The sequence below is a fragment of the Spodoptera frugiperda genome, chromosome 21 (genome assembly GCF_023101765.2).
Source record: "Spodoptera frugiperda isolate SF20-4 chromosome 21, AGI-APGP_CSIRO_Sfru_2.0, whole genome shotgun sequence".
In the NCBI taxonomy this organism is placed as follows: Eukaryota; Metazoa; Arthropoda; class Insecta; order Lepidoptera; family Noctuidae; genus Spodoptera; species Spodoptera frugiperda.
In genome coordinates, this window is record NC_064232.1 from 5,753,124 (window position 1) to 5,774,983 (window position 21,860).

Consider the following 21,860-nt stretch of genomic DNA (forward strand, 5'->3'; position numbering starts at 1 on the left):
TGTTTACATGTGTTCATGACGATACCTAAGTACGTGTGTCGCCTGGACAGTCAACCTCGCTACATCCTTGTTGACTGGACATCTACACTACATGAGCTGCTGTTTACATGTGTTCATGACGATACCTAAGTACGTGTGTCGCCTGGACAGTCTACGCTACATCCTTGTTGACTGGACATCTACACTACATGAGCTGCTGTTTACATGTGAACATTAGTTCATGACGATACCTAAGTACGTGTGTCGCCTGGACAGTCAACCTCGCTACATCCTTGTTGACTGGACATCTACACTACATGAGCTGCTGTTTACATGTGAACATTAGCTCATGACGATACCTAAGTACGTGTGTCGCCTGGACAGTCAACCTCGCTACATCCTTGTTGACTGGACATCTACACTACATGAGCTGCTGTTTACGATTTTCATCAAAAGTGTTCAGTAGTTCTTGCGTAAGTGACAAAAAAGGGTACAAACTTTGACATACAAATTAGTATGTTAAGTTAAATCGATTCTTAATGTAAACAGAACATTAAAATTACCTTGACAAAGGTGAACACGGATTCTTCTACTTAAATAATACGTTTTTGTATTAGAACAGGTTTTTTTATCGATTTTAGACTCATAGATTTTTTTATGGTATAAGCCGGTAAACGAGCAGACGGATCACCTGATGGTAAGCAATCGCCGCCGCCTGTGAACACTTGATACACCAGAGGCGTTACAACGGCGTTGCCGGCTTTTTGGGGGCTAGGAATTTAAGGGTTGTTGGGGAATCGGGGATTGGGAAGGGGGGTATTAGGAATTAGGACCTCTAGTAACATAGGGCCTAGCTGATCCGAGTTGTGTATAGATATGACGTTCGGCGCTCTGATTGGCTACCGCCAATTAACCAACCACTCACAGGGCTAAACGCGATAACGTTTCGATTCCGTAGGAATTAAAAAAACTTTATAAAAAATTGACACATGTATTTTTATCAAATGAGGCAATCTTCAAGTTCCAGTAGGTTGATACTACGCCTTATTAAAAATAATAAATCGATCAATCTGCACTTCTCTTAACCATAACACAATTCACAATGGCGATATTTTCGAGTCGAATGTATCTTGAGTAAGTATAGAAACTAATTAAAAATATATTATCTCTTTCAAATTCCATATTACTTTGAAGTACCATTAACAATTAATTATTATGTTATCGGCTTACTCACGTAACTGTTTGACGAGGAACTCGACTAGTAGTACTGACCAATAGCAGTGCGACAATCGCCGCGTCGTGTGTCGCAGAACTTTCTCATGAATATGAGCCTCTAGCATGGCTTGAAACTAGTCGAGTTCCTCGTCAAACAGTTACGTGAGTAAGCCGATAACATAATAATTGATTTAGTATGTCTCACGAAAGTTGTAATAAAATACCATTAATAATAACGGCGGTGTTGCGGGTGAATGTGCGGCACTGATTGCTTACCATCAGGTGATCCGTCAGTCTCATATCCCATAAAATTTGCTGTCTTCTCACCCCATAAAAAATCTTCATTCTCCTCCTAAAGTACCAAAGTTCTCCCAAAAATACATATTTAAAACCACCACCTCCCATCAAAAAACAAAAACAAAACTTACTGCAACGTCCCAGAATTAGGTGTCCTTAAAAGTCTAAAGTCCTGTTGCTTCTGCTGTTCCTCATCACGGCTTGGTGGACCCTCCTCAACATCATCAGTGCTTAACGTCATCTGAAACTTCTGTGTCAAGTTCGGTATGACTTCCGTGGGCCCATCATCATCAAATGACTGTGGTTCATTGTTCTCACCAAGCACGAATCGTTTCGATGTTCTACGCTTCAACATGATCACAAATTGACTGACATACGTGAATAGATTTGAAAAAACGTTCATATAATCACTTTGCACTGTTCATTCTACTTGTTTTCTTTATTTAAAACACTGTTTTCACTGTTTTATTGGTGGTCACTATTAGGAGATATACGCCCAAATACTGAAATGCTACTCAATTTTAAATTGTACTTAAATATCGTGCTATCTCTGTCATTTTATAAAGAATTGATAGGGATAGAACTAGTTTTGAGAGCGACTTAAAATTGAGTAGCGTTTGAGTATTCGGACGGTAAGCGTCCACAGGCCCGCATCGTACGCATCGTACGTATTCCGTATGGCGTCATCAGTACTCATCGCATGTAGACATTGCCGATGATGCGGTCCGTACGATGCGGATCAGTGGACGCAGTTGTATGAGTTTCTATACAAGACAAACTGAAATCCGTTGCGTGCGATGGCAACTAGGTTGGTTGTTTTTCTTTTCGTTTGGTTACATATACTTGATATATTTGGTGCTTTGAGTGAAGAAATTATTTTTTTAGTTACAAAGCATTTTATTTAAACTATTATAATAAGAAAAATATAAAAAAACCAATTCTAAAAATTAAAAACAAACAAACGGTAAAAGCCTAAATTTTTAAGTTGTGTAATATTACTAAATCCTTCTCCTAAGTCTGAAAAATACTATGCTGAAAACTGTATCAAAATCGGTTCAGCCAAACGCGAGATAATCGTGCACAAACATACATACACAGTGACAACTTTACTACTCTCTCTGTAGACAAGCGCTAAAGCGGTATTTGGCTAGAGGCTCAGAGGGCTTACTACAAGTTTGCTTTACGTTTAAAGTAATCAAAACAAGAGCGCATTCGACGCTCTAATTGGCCAGTGCGAATGAACCAACCAATCAGAGCGCCAAACGCGCTCTCGTTTCGTTTTCGTTCAACGTAAAGCAAACTCGTACTAAGGGTACCTACTGTTCAGTTTGTATTGCGTACATATTTACCACACGACTATTACGAAATTTGATTATCGACTTTATTTATAGCACGTTAAAGTTGACATTTCTTTAAAGGAGGAATACCTAAATTGGTTTTACGTAAACATTTAATTTTGGAGATTTTCAAAAATGGCTTTATTACCTAAGTCTAGATAAATAAACCTAAGTAGGTTATATTAGTCAAAAAGTATAACATTGCATAACATCACGCCTTTTATTTCAAAGTTGTGTAGGTAGAGATTACTTATTATGTGAAATGATGAAAGGTATAACAGACGGGAACATCAGAAGACAGTATTAGATAATTATGATGAATGTTTTTTTAACGGGGGAAAATCATCCAATGTCTTCTCTCGCCTTGGGCGAGGCGAGAGGGAGTGTCAGACTCTTACTGACTAAAAACCACCTCGTTCCTACTCCTGCTTTTCGAGCCGGAGCTCCGGTAACTCGCTAGGTAGTCCGCAGCTCCGGAGTACGAGTACCTAGTTAGTATGAGTTTGCTTTACGTTTAAAGTAATCGAAAAGAGAGCGTACGGCGCTCTGATTGGCCGGCGCTGATGAACCAACCAATCAGAGCGCCGAACGCGCTTCGATTTCGAGTTTCGATTACGTTCAACGTCTTAACTTTGGATACTTTTTACAATATTACAAAATATACACAATTTCGAGAAAAAATCTTTGAAGTATCTAAAGACCTGAATGATGATCTAGGCAATCAAAAATACTTTAAAATGTCGTTAGAAAACAATTTGTTTATATTTAGTCGATAGCATCGTAAATCATCACTTTAAAAGGTGTTATCAGAGATGTACTGTGGCGGACAGATCCGCCTGATCGCTTTAAATATTGCTTGAATCCAGTAGAAACATTAAGCCATGCCTTATATAATGTCTCATTTAATCGAAAAGCGATAACGTCGCAGCTTAGTGACGGAACGCGTTTACACATGTTCCAGGGATTACACCCTTAATCAATGGTGCGTTTGATATTGTTCGGCTACCTGTGGCACCGGCGCTGGTACCCCCAATACCTCGTTTTATTCGTCAACTCAAGGTCATGGGGCGGGGCTAATATGCAGATCTCAACAGGTGCAAGCAAAAATTAATTGAGAAGTGGTCAGGCGCATGTGACCACCATTGTACTTTGTATGCAGAGGTAGACAGAGGTACAGAGGCCAGTTATGTTATGAGTCCCATGTAATAGGGGTTGAGGCTATTGCCATACCATAGTACATGTCATATACTGAACACAATTCCAGACTCCGTGCTACTCTACTACAGAGAAATTTTCGAATACCTAACCGAAAAATACTTTATCCAGTAATACTTTGCCCGACCCGGGAATCGAAGCCTTGTCCGGTAGTCGCACTTGGGACCATTCGACCAATAACGGCAACGCACTTGTAACGCCTCTGGTGTTTCAAGTGTCCATCCGCGGCGACGATTGCTTACCATCAGGTGATCCGTCTGCTCGTTTACCGGCTTATACCATAAAAAAAACAGCAATTGATTTTTATATACAGAGATTTACTTATAGAAATAACAGCTTATTCGCCTGTTAGATCCGGAAGCATATTAACGTAATTATTAGATACGTTTGATCTTAACCTTGAAGTTTCTAAAACCATAGTCATTCATACCTTAATACGTTAACTACATTTAAGTAAATAAAGTTAAGTTATGTGTGGAAAATCTCGATAAACATTGATACCGGTATTAAGCCGAGTTGTGACGTCAGAGTACATTTGATATCACTTCTACTCTTGCCGCGGGTATCAAAAATTTTACACTATAACATTTTGCTAAAATTCCGGCTAAAGTTGTAACGAGCAAATAGCTTCAATAAAGGACTGACCGACAGATATACATTTTGTTTTTTTCTTAATTGTTATATTTGCTTTGACGTTCAAAAGTGCCATAATGGTCTTTATGAAATAAAAATAATTTTGACTTTGACTTTGGTTATTATTTATTTTGACAATTATCATTTCCTACATTACCACGGTCGTTTTCTTAAATTAAGGTAAACTTGTAATATCTTAACCCACTTTAAACATTAAATTAAATAATAGAAGGACAAGCCATCATATACGAAGTACTGTATATTTAAATATCTAGTTTGTTTGAACGCGCTCATCTCCGGAACTACTGGTCCGATTTGAATAATTCTTTTTGTGTTGGATAGTGCATTTATCGAGGAAGATTATAGGTTATAAAACATCACGCTACGATCAATAGGAGTCAAGCTGAGCGGGTGAAACCGTGCGGAAGTAGCTAGTCGTTAATAAAGGAAAATTAAGTTAAAATTGTGCAGATACGAAACTTGGATTTATTTATAGACAGGAAGGAAAATAAAAGAAGTAATTACATTAAATAAATATGTAAAACAGTTTTAATGAGCTCTATTCTATGTCAAGCCATCTCGTTTGATATCCATAATGCAGGTAGTTGTATGGTCATCAAGATTAAGAGTGTGTACCAGATTTTAGTATCCTTAGTATGAGTTTGCTTTACGTTTAAAGTAATCGAAACGAGAGCGCGTTCGGCGTTCTGATTGGTTGGTTTATTCAAGCCGGCCAATCAGTACCCTTAATATGAGTTTGCTTTACGTTTAAAGTACCTAATCGAAACAACAGCGCGTTCGGCCCTCTGATGGTAATCTATCGCCGCCGCCCATGTGCACTCGAAACACTTGAGGTGTTACAGGTGCGTTGCTGGCGTTTTTAGGGGTTAGAAATTTAAGGGGTTGTTGGGGAATCGGGGGGGGGGGAGATTGGTTTTTTTATACTAAGTACGTGCAAAGGTATGTAAGTATATTTATTCCTTCAATTCCTTGCCAATAAATCCCTAATGACCGGCAACGTACTTGTAACACCTTTAATGTTCCGGGTATCCATGGTCTAGAATAACACATAGTCTACTTTCTATCCTAAGGAAAGCGGGTGAAGCCGTTGGCAGAAACTAGTGCAGAAATAAATGATAATAGAAAACGTGATGTTATGTAAGTAGGTACTATTAATAACAATAATTCATAGATAGATAATAATACGTGCTAATTAGACATTTGCGCATTTGAACATAAATATAAATAAATGCCTTTAGTTAAGTATTATTACGAAGCTAAAATTCAAAATTGTTAATAATACGCAACGTCACGCCTTTTATCCCCGAAGAGGTAGGCAGAGGTGCACATTACGGCACGTAATACCGCTGTACAATGTACACCCACTTCACCATATTATTATGTGTTATAAGTCCCATGTAATAGGGGGTGAACCTATTGCCATTATACTGGGCACCTCCGTGCTACCACTGAGACATTTTCGAAAAGCCCAGCAGTACTTTGCCAGTCCCGGGAATCGAACCCGAGACCTCTTGTCCGGCAGTCGCATTTTCAACCACATTCACGAGGCAGTCCATATAATCAGTACCATATTATATATAATAATTATAAATAATCGCACTAGCAACCACTCGGCTAACGAGGTAGTCCATACATTATTACAATATAGTAAAATAAAATATAATCATTACTTCAAAATAATAAATAATAAGGGATTAGAAATTATCAATATTTTTTATGACATGATTAGATTAGATCTGAACTAAGGCGTATGTGAATTATTTTTGGCCTCTTTTATTTATTTAATTGTTGGCCTAATTTCCTCCAGCAGATAAGTAAAGTCGAATTTCCAAAAACATTACATTATAACTAATACAAATCTGAGACATTTTTTTGTACAACCAATGACGTAAAAATAATTTCAAGAATTGGGTAGTTTCCTTAGTCAAAATAAAGTGTTTCGACTTTTCTATACAATAGAATATTCAAAAATAATCACACAATTATATGTATTTCGTTCATAGATTTGATGATCTACTTAATATTCCAATTTTTCTAGCAAATTTTCTAAAAATTAGTTTGCTGTTTGACGTACAAATCTTATTAATAAATTCAAACATAACGCATTACCTCATACAAAATTCAGAGAAAATATCGTTTTTGTACGAAACTAGCCTATTAAAAACGTTGATTCATACCCATGATTTACCTAGTTTTTATAAATACCAAATACAATTACCTTTTCAATAAATTCATGAATATCAACGTTGTACCTAATTTTATTATTATTATTCGGCTTTAAATTTTACCTCACAATAACAGCCCTAGTTTTGCGTACTTACTATAATAATTAGGTAATTCTTATTAAACAATAATCCGATTACCCAACCACTAAAATCACAAAAACAAAATATAACGCACCAAACGAAAAAAAAAAACAACAAACCACAGTTTATACAGAAAAAAAAACTCTAAACGTCAAATTTGCCGCGCAAAAACAATATCACTTTGACAACACGCACGACACACTTAACGGGAAAATAAAATAAAACATTAAAAATAGACACTAAAACACAAATATACGAACACAAAATATCGAAAAAACTTCGTAAAAACTTTGTAATAATTGTTTGTTATCGTAACAGGAGGACGTAATATCACTCCGAAGGGCAGAGGAGTACTGAATTAAACTTAATATTCTCTGTGGCACTGAAGGCTTTGCCGCGAAAATTTGACGTCACGGCAATGGCGGCCGTCTGACCAAAATGATTACGTAATACTATGCTTAATGCATTTTGATAACTAGTTTTATAATGGCCGTACATTTTATGTATGTTTTATTCAGTAGAAAGTCAATGGCGTTTTGTTTTACGATGCTAAGGTAAATTGGGAAATTAGTTGCGTTGCGTTGTTAGGTGGCGTAAGATTGGGTTGCTTTGACTGCTTTTTTTAAGGGGTGAATCATTTAGTGTCTTCCTCTCGCATTGGGTGAGGTGAGAGGTAGGGTTAGGCTCTTACTGATTAAAAACCACCGCGTTCCTACTCCTGCTATTCGAGCCGGAGTCCCGGTAAACCCGCTAGATAGCCCAACTCCGGATGGTGCTTTGACCCCTAGGTAGTAACTTTGAACTAAACTTTAGGACCAATGTTAAAGAAACCCAATCTTACAGATAGTTGAGAAGTTGTTAAGGTAGAAAGATCTCCAACAATATTTTGCCTGGCCCAGGAATCAAACACGAATCTTTTGTTCACCAGTCGCATTTGCAACACCTCGAAAATGTTTCACTTTTATTAAAAAGCAAAAATACTTCTTATATTCAAGACAGCACATTAATAACAATTAACATAATATAGGTACTTTTATTTAAAGGAAGGAAATAAAATAAATTATTATATTAAATACATGTCCTACCTATAAATTCATCTATAATATAAAAATAAGTCGGGTTTTCCTTCCTGACGCTATAACTCTAGAACGCACGAACCGATTTCCACGGTTTTGCATTCGTTGGAATGGTCTCGGGCTCCGTGAGGTTTAAGGACAAAGAAAATTCATGAAAATTTTCAAGAAATAGGCATGATTTAAAAGGGAAAAGTCATTGGTGGCGAAACGGAGTTCGCCAGGTTTGCTAGTGTCTTATAAAAAACTACAATTTCATATTTTGTACATTAACGACATCTATGTTGCGTTTTAGGAACGTACTACACGATTATAATTATAAACCTGTTAGGATGTTGTGTAAATTAATATATTTCACAATGATCCTATGCATTAACGATTAATAGATATTGAATGCACTTGCAAAGCACATAATAAAAGGATGGCCGGCTGATATCCCAACTCATTTAGGTAATTATTGTTTATCGTGACGGTCTTTTATCCTTGAAGGGGTAGGCAGAGGTGCACATTACGGCACTATACAATGTACACTCACTTTTCACAATTTGTGTTATAAGTATCATGTAATAGGGGGTGGAGGGTGATAATACTGTTTAATGGAATGGTGAAAGAGAACAAATCTATGTAACACGTGTGCCAAAGTCTGCTTATGGTATAAAAGCTAAATGTTTTGACACGAGAAGGCTAGCGATAGATAACTAAGTCAAGGGTCTGTTAAGCTATTCTGTAATTGTCAATTCGATTCGAAACATTCGAAGTGAGCCCGATTGCATTCGTGTCCGTAATTTTTGTAGTTAGCATAGTACATCCCCTGTTTGGCAAAGGTCTCTATATATAACTACCTATGAATCTTCATAATACATATTATAAAGTGTTGTTTTTATTTTTTTTTATTTTGTCACACATTTCATGGGTCGACTTTCTTGAACCCCTCTCGAAACTAAAACCTGGCTACGCCTATGGTTACTACTATTGATTTTTATGTTTGGAATATAGAAAAACCCATGAAATAAATAAAAAATAAACCTAACAAAAAATTTAACTCTAGAGGTACTGGACAGATTTTCATGAACTTTGAGTAATTGGATCCAACATATTAATCAGTTCATATTCATAATAGAATATAAATACAGAAACATAATCTTCCATTAAATCTATTACCGGTATAAAACGTAACTAAATAAATAAATTATAAACAACAACGTTTATAAATCTACTACAAACAACTAACGCCATCTATCTTACGCAACTAGCAACACTTACCTCAAAGTGCTGCGTTTCTCCGCTAGAGCGAGCTGCTGTGCGACTGTCAGAGGCCTGGGTCTGTTCGGCCTGGGCGCATTGGGGAAGGAATCCCTTCCTTCATGAGCTGGTCCATCATCAACAGGCTCTTGTTCCACCTCTTCACCCACCACGAAGTTGGCACCACCCTGGAAAATGGAGAAAGGTATTATGAACTTAATTTGTTTAGCAATAAGATTAACTGAGACTGACAACGGATCCTGGGTCAGTCAAAGTATTACTGGGCTTTTTTCGGTTTTTCGAAAATTTCTCAGTAATAGCACGGAATCTGGAATTGTGCCCAGTATATGGCAATAGGCTCACCCCCTATTACATGGGACTTATAACACAAATGGAGAAAAGTGGGTGTACATTGTATAGCGGCATTACGTGCTGTAATGTGGTCTCCTGCTGCCCTCACTGAAGGGATAGGGATAGGATTTAGAATAGGGGTACATCATGATTTGGCATAACATTCAGCTACTTTTTATCCCACGGGAACTCAGGCGAATCCACTGGCAGAAAGAAGCGATTCTAATCTACATCTTCTATTATATAAAAATCAATTGCTGTTCGTTAGTCTCGTTAAAACTCGAGAACAGCTGGACCGTTTTGCCTAATTTTGATCTGGAATTATTTGTGGGAGTCCAGGGCAAGTCTAAAAAGTGAGAAAAATGGTTGAGGCGGTACAAAGTTTGCCGGATCAGCTAGTAAAAATAAGTCAGATTTTCCTTCCTGACGCTATAATTCCAGAACGCACGAACCGATTTCCACGGTTTTGCATTCGTTGGAAAGATCTCGGGCTCCGTGAGGTTTATATCAGGAAAAAATCAAAGGAAAAGCAGGAAAACAGGGAACATCATTGGTGTCGAAACGGAGTTCGCCGGGTTTGCTAGTAAGTAATAAATTATCATGTACATTGTATAGGCTTTTTTATGGGACAAGTCCGCCACAACCTCCCATACCGCTGCAACTCCTGTAAGCCAGGATCTACAGTAGATACAACCATGAAAACACCGGAACACTGAAGTCCGGCGCGTCCCAGGGACATGGATGACTGTCTTGGATCCCGCAACGAAACAAATCAGAAGATGTTATTAGAGGAGAAGAAAAAGAAAACGATGGTTTCCACTTCCCTCGGTGAATTTAATGCAGGAGACATTGTATGGCTACTTACACTTTCTCCCGCCTCTTCGGATTCGATTTTTTCGAAATTATCACTTTCACTGGACGAACAGCGAGCTTGGTCCGCCTGGTCCGCCATTTTGGTATCTGAAACGAATAAAATTTACGTTGTATTCATTTAAATGTATGAAACACGACGTAATTCTAATTATTTAAAGGTATGCTGTACTAGTGGTAGTCTTTGGGCGGCGGCAATAGGGTAGATGATATTTTTTTATTTTAATGTCCGTCTTGTCAAGATATTTAAAGATTCATGTCGAACATCATCTATATATTATTATATTCATTAGATAGAACTAGCCTGATGCCGATCAATTTAAGTAAATACTATTGATAAATACTATAATTAATGCAGCGCCTATTAATTTAGTAATAGCAACAAGTTGTGTACACTCAACTTATTATAACTTTTCTTGTAGGCGTTACACATTGTACGTAATGGAGGTATAAACATAGTATAAATAACTACCGTAATTAACATATAATTAATTAATAATACGATAGTATGACGTGACGTTTTAAATTAATATTCCACGACGATTGACCTGCAAAGTCGGGTTACTGAGGTGCGTAGAACTTATATGTATAGACGCAAATTATATGAATGAATGTGCCCACCAGAATTCTTTATTAATTCTCTTTTTAAAACGTGGCCCCATACCACGAGCTGCGGACTACATAGCGGGTTACCGGGGCTCCGGCTCGAAGGGCAGAAATAGTAACGGGATGGTTTACAGTCAGTAAGAGTCTGAGAGACTAGGATTTTCTCCTGTGTCATGGGTGCGTTTATAAACATATTAATCCTCATACACAAAAATCAGACCTTGTTTTAAGGAGGAAAGTTAATAATGACTTCTCCTACTTTGGGCGAGGCGAGAGGGAATGTCAGACTCTTACTGACTAAAACCACCCCGTTCCTACTCCTGCCCTTCGAACCGGAGTCCCCTATAAACCTGCTAAGTAGTCCGCAGCTCCGGATCAGGCATCAGCCCTACTGGGCCCCAACTGTGCTATACAATAAAGACTTAGGAAATAAATAAGCAATCGTCTTGAAAATTCCTGCTAAGTATGATGCAGGAAGGAATCAGAAGTGCCACAATGATACCTACCTATAGAGACTCTTATATACCCGCCCTTGTATAATGTGGGGCTTCGGGAGTTTAACGGTGCTTTTCCACCAGAGATGTGCTATGTAGCTATGCTTTTTGTTTTTTAAGGGGGAAAATCATCAATGACTTCTCCCTCCTTGGATGAGGCGAGAGGGAGTGTCAGACTCTGACTAATCACCACCCCGTTCCTACTCCTGCTTTTCGAACCAGAGCTCCGGTAAACCCGGTAGGTAGCCCGCAGGTCCGATGTAGCTATGCTATGAAAATGTAATAGCTAAGCTGTGAAACTGCACAGTTTCCACTGATACTGAGATACGTAGCTGTGCGAGTAAGATGTGCTATGAAGATACGCCGCCGCAAAGTAGCTGTGTAAAAGTATAGGATAATATCGAAAGTAGGGAAGCCATTCATAGCACGCATCTTTCCATATAAAAACATAGCTATGCAAACGCATCCAAAGTAACGTAGCATAGCACATTTTATCATGGCGGAACAACCCTTACAAGTTCACATTCATAGTGTCGGGAGGTCGACGAAGAATAGCTTTGGGCCACTGATAACCTAACTCACAAGGCGAAACATAACGTACGCGTTGGTTCAAGTCAGTTTACTGAGCAGATGGATCACCGTCTGCTCGTTTACCGGCTTATACATGCAAAAAACTATACTACATACTGACGCAGTAGTAGCGCGACAATCGCCGCGTCGTGTGTCGCGGAATGCGGCTCATGAATATAAGCCCCTAGCATGGCTTGAAACTAGTCTAGTTCCTCGTTAAAACATTACGTGAGAAGGCGATAACATAATAATTAAAACTTAGTGTTCACTAAACCTTCTGCGCATTTTCCTATACAATGTAATGATGAGGTGTGAAATGGAATTTCTTGATGAAAATGGACAGAATTCCAATCTCCGGGCAGAAGGCATTTATTGGGGACCTGATCATATTAAACGCATTACTCGACTTTACCCGAGCTGGCGTAACATCACGACTGTTTTATACTGAAGGGGTGGACAGAGGTGGTTCAATTTACTTTATAATTTGCTAGCGACCCGCCCTGGCTTTGCATGTTTGTTAGTGTTTCTGTATTATATTGACTGCACGGTTGGTGCGGTGGCTGGGCAACTGGTCGCGGGTTCAATTCCCGCACGGAGCAACTCTTTGTGTGAACAGCAAATTGTTGTTTCGGGTCTGGGTGTTGTGTGTTTAAAATTGTATGATTGTAGATGCACCCACGACTCACGACACAGGAGAAAATATTAGCTTGGGACAAAGTTTTAAAAAATATATTATGCATGTATTATACACATATAAATCTACATCTTGAATCACTCTATCTACATATTATTAAGCAAAACCGCATTTATAAGTGGCCATTGCTGTACAAAGGTATCGTATCGCACGGAAAAGGTTTGAGCATTAATCATTCGGTCGGCAGTAATCGAACTCAGTCTGAGTTAAAAATCACACGTGGATTTTACGTTAGATAACAACAAACGTCACGCTTTGTATCCCCGAAGGGGTAGGCAGAGGTGTACATCACATTACGGCATGTCGCTATACAATGTACCCCCACTTTTTACCATTAGTGTTATAACTCCCATGTAATAGGGGTGAGCCTATTGCCGTATACTGGACATAATTCCAGACTCCGTGCTACTACTGAGAAATTTTCGAAAAACCAAAAAGAAAACCCAGTAACACTTTATCCAACCCGGGAATCGAACCCGAGATCCCTTGTCCGGTAGTCGCACACGCGACCTCTCGACCAACAAGACAGTCAAGATAACAACAAATCATAAAAAAATACATAATAAAAAACAAAATCATTCTAGGTACCTTTTTCTTCATAATTAAATCGAAAAATAAATCTCGTTAGACACTTAGCGACACTGAGGAACACACCCATTACTCATGGAAGACAAAACAAAAAAAAAACACTAGTGATTGATTTTTTTTTATCTTAAATGGGCCGACGTTTGGCCGCTATCTCGCCTGATGGTAAGTGATGATGCGGCCTACGGTGGAGCACGTCTGCCCATAAGCAACCTATTCACTCGGGCTTTGAAGACACCCAGGTTATACCCATCAGGAAACACAGACTCCGGCAAGGAGTTCCACTCCCTAGCTGTTCGCACAAGGAAGCTTGAAGCAGTTATTTCAGTTATGTTATTTTAACGTTATCTAATAACGATATCACAGTTCAAAAGGCGAAACGGTTGTAACCGTTGACATTTCGTGGCGGTGTGAAGGTGATTCAGGACAAATGATATCGAAAGATGTGAAATAAAGGTCAAATATAAGATTGACTTTGGATGACATTAGCGTACTAGAATAATATGTATTAGATAAATATGGGAGAGCGAAGTTTAGACACGAATGGGCCGGCTCGACTGGAGTGATGCCACGGCGGAGTGTTACGGAAAACTGACTTGTAACAATTGAACCGTTGTGTGAGTGAGATTACCAGAGAAATTCCTCAATCTCTGTATAAAGCCGGGTCCAGACGAGTGTAACGTGTAATGTAATCCACCGTTTAATGTAACACGAATTCTTCAGCGCGAGTGTTACATGTAATGCTCGTACTGCCGTCCACACGTAGAATTCGTGTTACATTACGCGGTGGATTACATTACACGTTACACTCGTCTGGACCCGGCTTAACAATACTCAAATTAGTAACCCTCAAAGAACCGGTATCGCATTTATAAGAATGCTTTTCCAACAGAGATGTGCTTTGCTACGTTACTATGGATGCGTTTGGATTCTACCAATTATATTCATTGGTATACACATAGCTTAGTATTGGTGGAAACGGTCACATAGTTTCATAGCTTAGCTATCGAATCTTCGTTATAGCTACATGGCACATCTCTGGTGGAAACGCAGCCTTTGTTGTTGCGGGTATACAATTATACGTAGTTGGCGCCGATTGTTTGCAATCAGGTGATCTGTCTGCTCGTTTGCACAAAAATAATAAAGTGGTTTTAATATTTTTACGTTTTCCAGCCGTGACTAAAAACCACCCCGTTCCTTCTCCTGCTTTTCGAACCGGAGCTCCTGTAACACGCTAGTCTAGTTGCAGTCCACAGCTCCGAGTCATCAGCCCTATTGGACCCCATCTGTGGTGGTCTGATGGTTCTTTGAGGTGCAAATGCGACTCACCACACGCACGGGGTCCCTATGTATGCTTCGATATTTTTTAAAACTACGCAACGGATTTTGATGTAGTTTTTTATAACAGATAGAATAATTCAAGAGGAAGGTTTATATAGGCAAAGGCCACAGACGGAAAACTAGTTTAAATTAAGCGAGTAACTCCACATTACATACGTAGGTATTTGCATTTGTTTTTCTGATTAGTATAAAGGTATTGTCGATTTAATATCCGTATGTCAACCTCCTTGTTTGATATTACACTTAGTAGGTAGTGCTCTAATAACACGAAGATGTTTTTGTCTTACGGAGTTAGTTATTTAATATTTTTTATGTTATAAGCCGGTAAACGAGCAGACGGGTCACCTGATGGTAAGCAGTCGCCGTCGCACATGGATACCCGAAACACCAAAGACGTTACAAGTGCGTTGCCGGTATTTTGGGGGGTTAGGAATTAAAGGGTTGTTGGGCCACCGGTAACCTCACTCACACAAGGAAACACAACGCAAGCCTTGTTTCACGTCGGTTTTCTGTGAGGCCGTGGTATCACTCCGGTCGAACCGACCCATTCGTGCCGAAGCATGGCTCTCCCACACTTGAATATCACACACACATAGGCTATTTCTTTTACTTCTCCTCTAATAACATCTTCTGATTTATTTCGTTGGATCCAAGACAGTTATTCATGTCCCTGGGACGCGCCGGACTTCAGTGTTCCGGTGTTTTCATGGTTGTATCTAGTGTAGATCCTGGCTTACAGGAGTTGCAGCGGTTTGTGAGGTAGTGGCGGGCTTGTCCCAATTAAAAAAAATAACATAGACTACTTTTTATCCCACGGGAATGCGGACAAAGCCGTAAGCAGAATCTAGTTTACTATAGGAATGTACGCAGTTAAATAAGATGTGTATAACTGAGATAGATAGTACATTACACCGCTATTGTTGATCAATTGGAGGACCTTGATAATTTCGGCACAATGCTATGATTGCAAGAGATTACCTACTTATCTAATCTAAAGCGTATCAAGGTAGTTTAGGCTTTATTTACTAGTGACTTTATTTACCTTTTAATAGCATTAGTGTAATCAGATGTGTGATTTGGGTAGATTCCGAAGTCAAAAATAAACTATTTCGACTTTTTTTTATACCTTTTAATATAGGCAGATGCACGTAATGCCACTGTACAATGTACACCCACTTTTCAATACAATTTATGTTGTAAGTCTCATGTATGTCATCACTAAGCGGTAAGCCTATTGCCATATACTGGGCATAATTCCAGACTCCGTGCTACTACTGAGAAATTTTTGAAAATCCAAAAAAAGCCCAGTAATACTTTACCCGACCCGGGACTCAAAACCGATTACGAATACAATTAAATATTAAAAAATAATCACACTTTCATTCATTGACTTGATGATCTAGTTAATTTTAGATTTTTTCTACCAATTTTTTTAGAAATAAGTCTGCTGTTTGATGTTGCTTAAGAATCTGATGATGTCTAAACGGACTATTTCGTACAAAAATCATAAAATATATAGTTTTTGACGTTTCAAAAAACGTATTGAATCTAACTAACAGTAGGAAACTAGCCTATTGTCACCTTTTCTGGCGTGGTGTCGTAAGATCCGACTAAGTGTGCTTTTCTACCAGAGATGTGCGATGCTACATTGCTGTGGATGTGTTTGGACTCCACCAATCATATTCATTAGTTCTATTTTTTTCAGCTAAGTAAGTAATATTTTTATATGGTAAGAGATGCTTGCTATGAATGTATGTTACATCTTCTATGCGGCGGCGCATCTTCATAGCACAACTACATAGCTTAGTATCAGTGGAAACGGTCACATAGTTTCACAGCTTAGCTACTACATCTTAGTAGCATAGCTACATAGCACATCTCTGGTGTTAAAGCAGCCTTTAGGGTCTACACATTTGACAAAGGCTGTGTACTAGCGCTCTCTGATAAACCTGAACCTTTTAAACTGTGATTTCAAAAACGATTTTGACACACTCAACAACTTTGTATAGTTATAAATCGAAATCTTCTAATATATAAAATTCTCGTGTGACAGTTTTTGTTGCCATACTCCTCCGAAACGGCTTCATCGATTTTGATTAAATTTTTTGTGCTTATCCGGTATCTATGAGAATCGGCCAACATCTATTTTTCATCCCCCTAAATGTTAGGGGTAGTACAACCCTAAATTTTTTAATTTTCTGCGGACGAAGTTGCGGGCAGAAGCTAGTTAATAAAATTTAGGGTATAATCTTTAGGTGGGTAGGCATAAATATGTATTATAAGATTTTAAACTGACATGGTCACTAACACTAGACAGTAGACACCGCTACCACTGTCACTTGTATTACTTGCTTGTGACAGTGTTAGCGGTGTCAGCAAAAAACGAACGAGAAAGAGGGTAGACCGACTTGTCTGCTCATAAACATCCACCCGCATTTACTCCAGTTCATTCGTGATCATGGCGCTTGCAACAGTGCCGAAATATCGGAAACTCATAGAAATAGAAAAACATGGTAAATATCCCGTTTCGAGTTCTAATACTAGTGATAAATATGTATTGTAATGTGTATTGTAAAGTAGGTATAATTTTAGGGGTGCAGGAGTTAAGTAAGTTGAAAAGTAAGACTAGAAAAATGAAAGTATACTTAATAATCCAAGAAAAATATCAATCATTGGGCAAGGCCGTTTTAAGTGCATGGCTCTCCCAGCCATTTTTCGGCACGAATGGGCCGACTCGACCGGAGTGAACCACGGCCTCACAGAAAGTCGACGTGAAACAACGTTTGCGTTGTGTGAGTGAGGTTACCGGGGGCCCAATTCCCTCCTTCCCAATTTAACCAATCCCTGATTCCCGAACAACAACCCTTAAATTCCTATCCCCAAAAAGCCGGCAACGCACTTGTAACACCTCTGGTGTTTCATACCAAAAAGGCTGATTTGTTTTGTCACAATGCACAACCACATTATGTCATCTCCTCTCTGTACTTGCTTCTTGTAAGGTACCTACGATATAAACTTGAAAATATTCGATTGTTTATATGCAGTAAATTGGCTTCGAAATTCAGTAGTTCCATTACATAACGTGCGCAAAGAAGGTATGTGTTGAGAAATTTACATATATAAGTATACACCTACACATTATCATATAGTAGAGGACATATAATATTGTTTTGCATTTCTAAATATCAGACGACATCACGTATGATAACACCAAGGAGGTTAAAACACAGCTGTACATTTCTACACCACCACAGATAGGGCCCAGTAGGATTGATGCCCGATCAGGAGCTACGGACAACGTAATAGATTACCGGGGCTTCGGCTCAAAGCAGGAGAAGGAACGGGTTGGTTTTTAGTCAGTAAGAGTCTGACACTCCCTCTCGCCTCACCCTGGGCGGTGCAGGCTATACATGTAAACAGCAGCTCATGTAGTGTAGATGTCCAGTCAACAAGGATGTAGCGAGGTTGACTGTCCAGGCGACACACGTACTTAGGTATCGTCATGAGCTAATGTTCACATGTAAACAGCAGCTCATGTAGTGTAGATGTCCAGTCAACAAGGATGTAGCGTAGACTGTCCAGGCGACACACGTACTTAGATATCGTCATGAGCTAATGTTCACATGTAAACAGCAGCTCATGTAGTGTAGATGTCCAGTCAACAAGGATGTAGCATGGACTGTCCAGGCGACACACGTACTTAGATATCGTCATGGGCTAATGTTCACATGTAAACAGCAGCTCATGTAGTGTAGATGTCCAGTCAACAAGGATGTAGCATGGACTGTCCAGGCGACACACGTACTTAGGTATCGTCATGGGCTAATGTTCACATGTAAACAGCAGCTCATGTAGTGTAGATGTCCAGTCAACAAGGATGTAGCGTGGACTGTCCAGGCGACACACGTACTTAGGTATCGTCATGAGCTAATGTTCACATGTAAACAGCAGCTCATGTAGTGTAGATGTCCAGTCAACAAGGATGTAGCGAGGTTGACTGTCCAGGCGACACACGTACTTAGGTATCGTTATGAGCTAATGTTCACATGTAAACAGCAGCTCATATAGTGTAGATGTCCAGTCAACAAGCATGTAGCGTAGACTGTCCAGGCGACACACGTACTTAGGTATCGTCATGAGCTAATGTTCACATGTAAACAGCAGCTCATGTAGTGTAGAAGTCCAGTCAACAAGGACCTAACAAGTTTTAAACGAGCGAGGGCGCGCGTCGAAGAAAAACCGTACTATGTAGTGTATATAGGTATACTTAGTATTCTAGGGTTCAAATCCATGACCTAAGATCGTTAGGTCACACTCGTTATCATTGGAATATAATTATAGACGATTATTACTATGATAGATTAATCTTACGACTAGATTTTCGCATAAGATTTCATCCGCATGCATTTTACGTAAAAACTTGTCTTTTTTTCCATTTTTGTATAAGCCGGTAAACGAGCAGACGGATCAGCTGATCGTAAGCAATCGCCGCCGCTCATGGACACCCGAAACACTAGAAGCGTTGCAAGTGCGTTGCCAGCCTTTTGGGGGTTAGGAATTTAAGGGTTGTTGGAGAATCGGGGATTGGGAATATCGGGAAGGGGGGTAATTGGGCCTTCGGTAACCTCACTCATACAATGAAACACAACGCAAGCGTTGTTTCACGTCGGTTTTCTGTGAGTCTCAGAAACTCAGAACATAAATGTGAAAGTTTGATTTTTCGAGGTTTGTCCGTCAATCACGCTGAAACTACTGAACGGATTTTGATGAAATTTGGTATACAGACAGGGTATGAGCTGACTTGGGTTATAGGATACTTTTTATCCCACGGGACGTGGGCGAAGCCGCTGGGAGAAGCGAATTATTTATAAAATTGTAATTATTTTTCCTAGATAAGATATAAAATCAAAGAAAGCGCTAAATGTCAAGAGTATTTTTTTTTTCAAAATAACTATAAAACGTATCTCGAAGTGACGTTATGCTATATTTCAAATCGACATATCTCCGAAAGTAATAAAACACCGCGTCTAATGTTTTAAAATAATCTACAAGACGGACATTAAAATAAAAATTAGTCATCTACCTTATTGAATTATTGAGCCCCTTTTCTTAAGGGTGGAAAATCATCCAATGTCTTCTCCCGCCCTTGACAAGGCGATGGGGAGTGTCTTACTGACTAAAAACCACCCCGTTCCTACTCCTGCTTTTCGAGCCGGAGCCCCGGTAAACCCGCTAGGTAGTCCGCAGCTCCGGATCAGGAGTTAATGATTAGCTCGGCAGTCATATTTGAGACTACTTAATCAGCGTGGTCATTCAAGGTAAAATTATCGTGAAATAGTTTTTTAATAAATCTTTTCCTCATTTCGTAATTTTATGTATAAATTCTTGATTCCTATATGCAAATGCGTACTGTTAGGTGTTAAAGGGCAAAAACAATGTCATACTATTATATGTTAATTACATAGTTGAACCACTTCATTGCGTTGATAGATTTAGATTTGTAATTCATGTACATTTTTACAACGTAATCGATATAATTTAGAGAAAAATATCTAAAAAATGTAACTGTTTGACGAGGAAATCGACTAGTTTGTGGAATCCTGCTCAGGAATATGAGCCTCTAGCATGGCTTGAAACTAGTCGAGTTCCTCGTCAAACAGTTACGTGAGTAAGCCGATAACATAATAATTAATTTAGTATGTCTCACTAAAGTTAAATAAAAAAATAACCTCAAAATTACTTCAGCAAAAAAAAAAACAAGCTGTCAAAATATTATAAAAAAAACAAATCACTTTCATAGATAATAAAAAAAATACAGACGACATAAAAATACAAATAAATAAATTAAATAAAAATACTCACTCGAATCCTCGATTCCGGAGAAATATTTCAAAAAAACATAAACAAAAACAAATCCGAAAATAAGAATAACAGTAAACATATAATAAAAAAAGTTTTAAATAAATGAAATAAAAAAAAAATCACATCACATCACTGACACTGCATGTTACCGACTGATTGAAAATGCGCGCCAACTTTGACAGCCAAAGTCAACCGTCCGCGGCCAACGACGGACTGACTGACGGACACTAGAAACGACCACAAATTAATTATTTAACGTGATTATTACGTGAACACTATCAACAAACTCTTTAATTTAAATAAAATACGTCTAATTGGCTGTTTATTTGTTCACGCGGCGGCGTGAGCGTGCTACTGACAGTGTCATGCGTGCGCAATACTAAAATAAAGCCGATAAAGCGCTGTTTTGACCTTGAAGTAGTTTCGTGCGTCTAGGGAACGCGTGGGCGGTAAGCGGTGTAAAGCGCTGTTTTTTCTTTTGTCACATTATTTATCGTATGATCCCTTGAACTTAGATTGTTATCATTGTTCTACATTTAGATTTTAGAGATGTCGCGTCGTTTTAATCGATTTTTTTGTTGAAATCTGTATTTATTTACCTCTCTGATAATATTTGTTCGATTATCTATTATTAGTATTGTCGCTAATCCGTTTTAATTTTGATGAATTACATAACCTATTTTTGTTACTAACCTAACTTTTAAGGAATGACAAATATCGAATAGGGAACTTTTTTTAAGTCTTTGACTGCCAATAGGAAACTGTTGAAGGCAAATCTTCCGCTAACGTCGGTCACCGGTGACCACCACGGCGTTTAATGTGTTAATGATCCTTGAAAAATGTTGGACTAAAAATAGTTTTCTGTATTTTTGTTTTGCTACGAAAATACAAGAATGAAACGACACGCTTTTTATCCCCGAAGGGTTAGGCAGAGGTGGACATTATGGCACGTAATGCCGCTATACAATGTACCTCGCTATACCTGCCTCGTTGGTCGAGTGGTCGCAAGTGCGACTGCCGAACAAGGGGTCTCGGGTTCGATTCCCGGGTCGGGCAAAGTGTTACTGGGTTTTTTTCGGATTTTCGAAAAAAATCTCGGTAGTAGCACGGAGTCTGGAATTGTGTCCAGGACTTTGGTGTATGGCAATAGGCTCACCCATATTACATGG

At 38.8% G+C, this 21,860-nt stretch overlaps 1 protein-coding gene across 7 annotated transcripts in view; it reads right to left on the minus strand.

The window, feature by feature from the left end:
* Positions 1-20,923, minus strand: part of LOC118280471 (acetyl-CoA carboxylase) — a 124,540-nt gene extending 103,617 nt beyond the window's left edge. The window contains exons 1-3 of one of the 7 annotated variants that reach the window (XM_050701734.1): positions 20,692-20,923; positions 10,535-10,629; positions 9,340-9,506 (exon numbers count right to left, since the gene is read on the minus strand). In XM_050701734.1, the coding sequence (XP_050557691.1) occupies positions 9,340-9,506; positions 10,535-10,629; positions 20,692-20,770 (341 nt within the window). In that variant the 5' untranslated portion in view covers positions 20,771-20,923. Of the gene's footprint in view, positions 1-1,622; positions 1,961-9,339; positions 9,507-10,534; positions 10,630-13,491; positions 13,577-20,691 lie in introns of those variants that run through there. The other 6 variants (XM_050701736.1, XM_050701733.1, XM_050701735.1 and 3 more) reach the window with 6 other exon arrangements.
* Positions 20,924-21,860: the final 937 nt, after the last annotated feature.